General features: G+C 51.4%; 1 protein-coding gene across 1 annotated transcript in view; it reads right to left on the reverse strand.

Moving 5' to 3' along the window:
- Positions 1-1,836, reverse strand: part of SLC28A1 (solute carrier family 28 member 1) — a 60,436-nt gene that overhangs the window by 13,590 nt on the left and 45,010 nt on the right. The window contains exon 10 of the mRNA XM_045286298.1: positions 1,616-1,741. Coding sequence (XP_045142233.1) covers positions 1,616-1,741 — 126 coding nt within the window. The remainder of the gene's footprint in view (positions 1-1,615; positions 1,742-1,836) is intronic.

Genomic DNA, 1,836 nt, shown 5'->3' on the forward strand with positions numbered 1-1,836 from the left:
ACTCATAGCGACCCCCTGTGGGTTTCTGAAGCGGTAACTGTTTATAGTTGTAGAAAGTCCAGCTACCTCTGCCTGAGCAGCTGTGTGGGGACATGGAGCTGAGCTGGTTAGTGTGGCCAGTATCCTGAATGAGAGCGGGACTGAGGGGCAGCCTGGAATGTCCTCTTGTCCACCACCCTGTCACCTCCGAGGTCAGGACCAGAAAGGGGGCTGCTGCTGGTTGCCATGGAGGCCACGCTGACTCACAGCGACCCCCGTACCACAGAGCCAAACACTGCTGGACCGGGCCATCGTCAGCACCTTCAGATCATGTTCTTTGTGATCCATTAGCCAATTGTCAGAGTAGATTACCAGGCCTTTTTAACCTAGTCTGTTTTAGTCTGTAAGTTCTGCTGGAACCTGGGACCCAGCTGATATTTGAAGTGTCTAGCATCAGAGCTACAAGCCAACAGAGGTTTTTAGCATTTACAAGCATGTCTGTCGACCTTTTCCCTTTATACTATTGAATTTCATTACCTCATCTTTGGTCAAAACAGAGAAACAAAGGAGGTCTGTGCATATTCAGATGTATATACTTAAATGTGTAGGCATAGAAAGATCTGGAACGACATAAATCAGTAGTTCTCAAACTCTCATAAGCATCAGAAACACCTGGAAGGCATGCTAAATGGCACGTTTGTGAGTCGCATCCCCAGACTGTCTGCTTCAGCAGCAGTCTGCATTTCTGACCAGGGCCCAGGTGGTGTTGGCGTGGTCACCACACTTTGAAAACCACTGTTCTGAAACTGTTCAAAGCGATCACCCCTTGGCAGCCAGGATGAGGAAGAAAACTTTTTGTTTTGATGATCATTCGCTCTTTGGTAGTTTAAAAAAACAACAAATTAAAAGACCTTGGACAATTTGTGTGTGCTGACACAAATAAAGAGCAGTGTTTCAGCAATGCAAAGCATTGTCTCCGGAGGCCTGGTAAGGGACAAGGCCCCTGGTGGTACAAGTGGGCTGCTGCCAACCTGAAGGATTGAACCTGCCCAGGGGCACTGTGGCAGCAAGGCCTAGCGATCTGCTTCTGTAAAGACCGAAGTCCAAAAACCGCCATGGTGCAGTGCTACTCTGTAACACACAGGGTTTCTATGGGTTGGAATCAACTTGACAGCAGGTAGTATGCTTTGGCTTGTATAGGGGACACACTTAAAGATTCGTCTTTGCTTGTTGGCGATAGGGTTCTGGTTGGTTCGTGGGCCTGATTCGCAAAGCGGGAATTTGACTAGAACCGCATTGACTCAGACACCGCAGAAGCACTAACCTAGGAGCCGAGAGGCACTTTCAGCAAACACTGGCTCTGGGCATGTCACTCCTGAACTCCCATCTTCTTGTTGTCAAACGGGGATATTCAAATGCCTGGGACATTGCCCGGCACACAGTAGGTGCTCAGTGAACGGAACAGTGATTGTGTTTTTCACAGTGGCCCAAGGAGGAGCCTGGTGGAGTGGCCTCACTGCCCCTGAATTCCTTCCTCAGGAGATGCCAGGGAGGCTCTGGCCAGGAAGCTGCAGGGGGCTCCCACAAAGGTGAGTTTCAGGTTGTGGCCCCAGCCAAGCAGAGGGAGGCGACATACCCCAAAGGAGATGTAGGCGCCGAGCAGGCTGCCAGCGATGGTGGCGTAGCCTCCAGTCATTATGACGTGGACCTCAGAGAGCGTCATGTCTGCCAAGTAGGGCCGGATCAGGAGAGGAGCCTCCGTCTGCGAACGGAAGGACATCAGATTCCAGAGCTGGCCCACCCTGGGGGGTAGGTCATCGTGAGCACCAGGGCATTCCAAGGGTCAGGGAGGACCAC

This window comes from Echinops telfairi, unplaced genomic scaffold, assembly GCF_000313985.2.
Source record: "Echinops telfairi isolate 266 unplaced genomic scaffold, ASM31398v2 ScPeMD7_7;HRSCAF=31, whole genome shotgun sequence".
In the NCBI taxonomy this organism is placed as follows: Eukaryota; Metazoa; Chordata; class Mammalia; order Afrosoricida; family Tenrecidae; genus Echinops; species Echinops telfairi.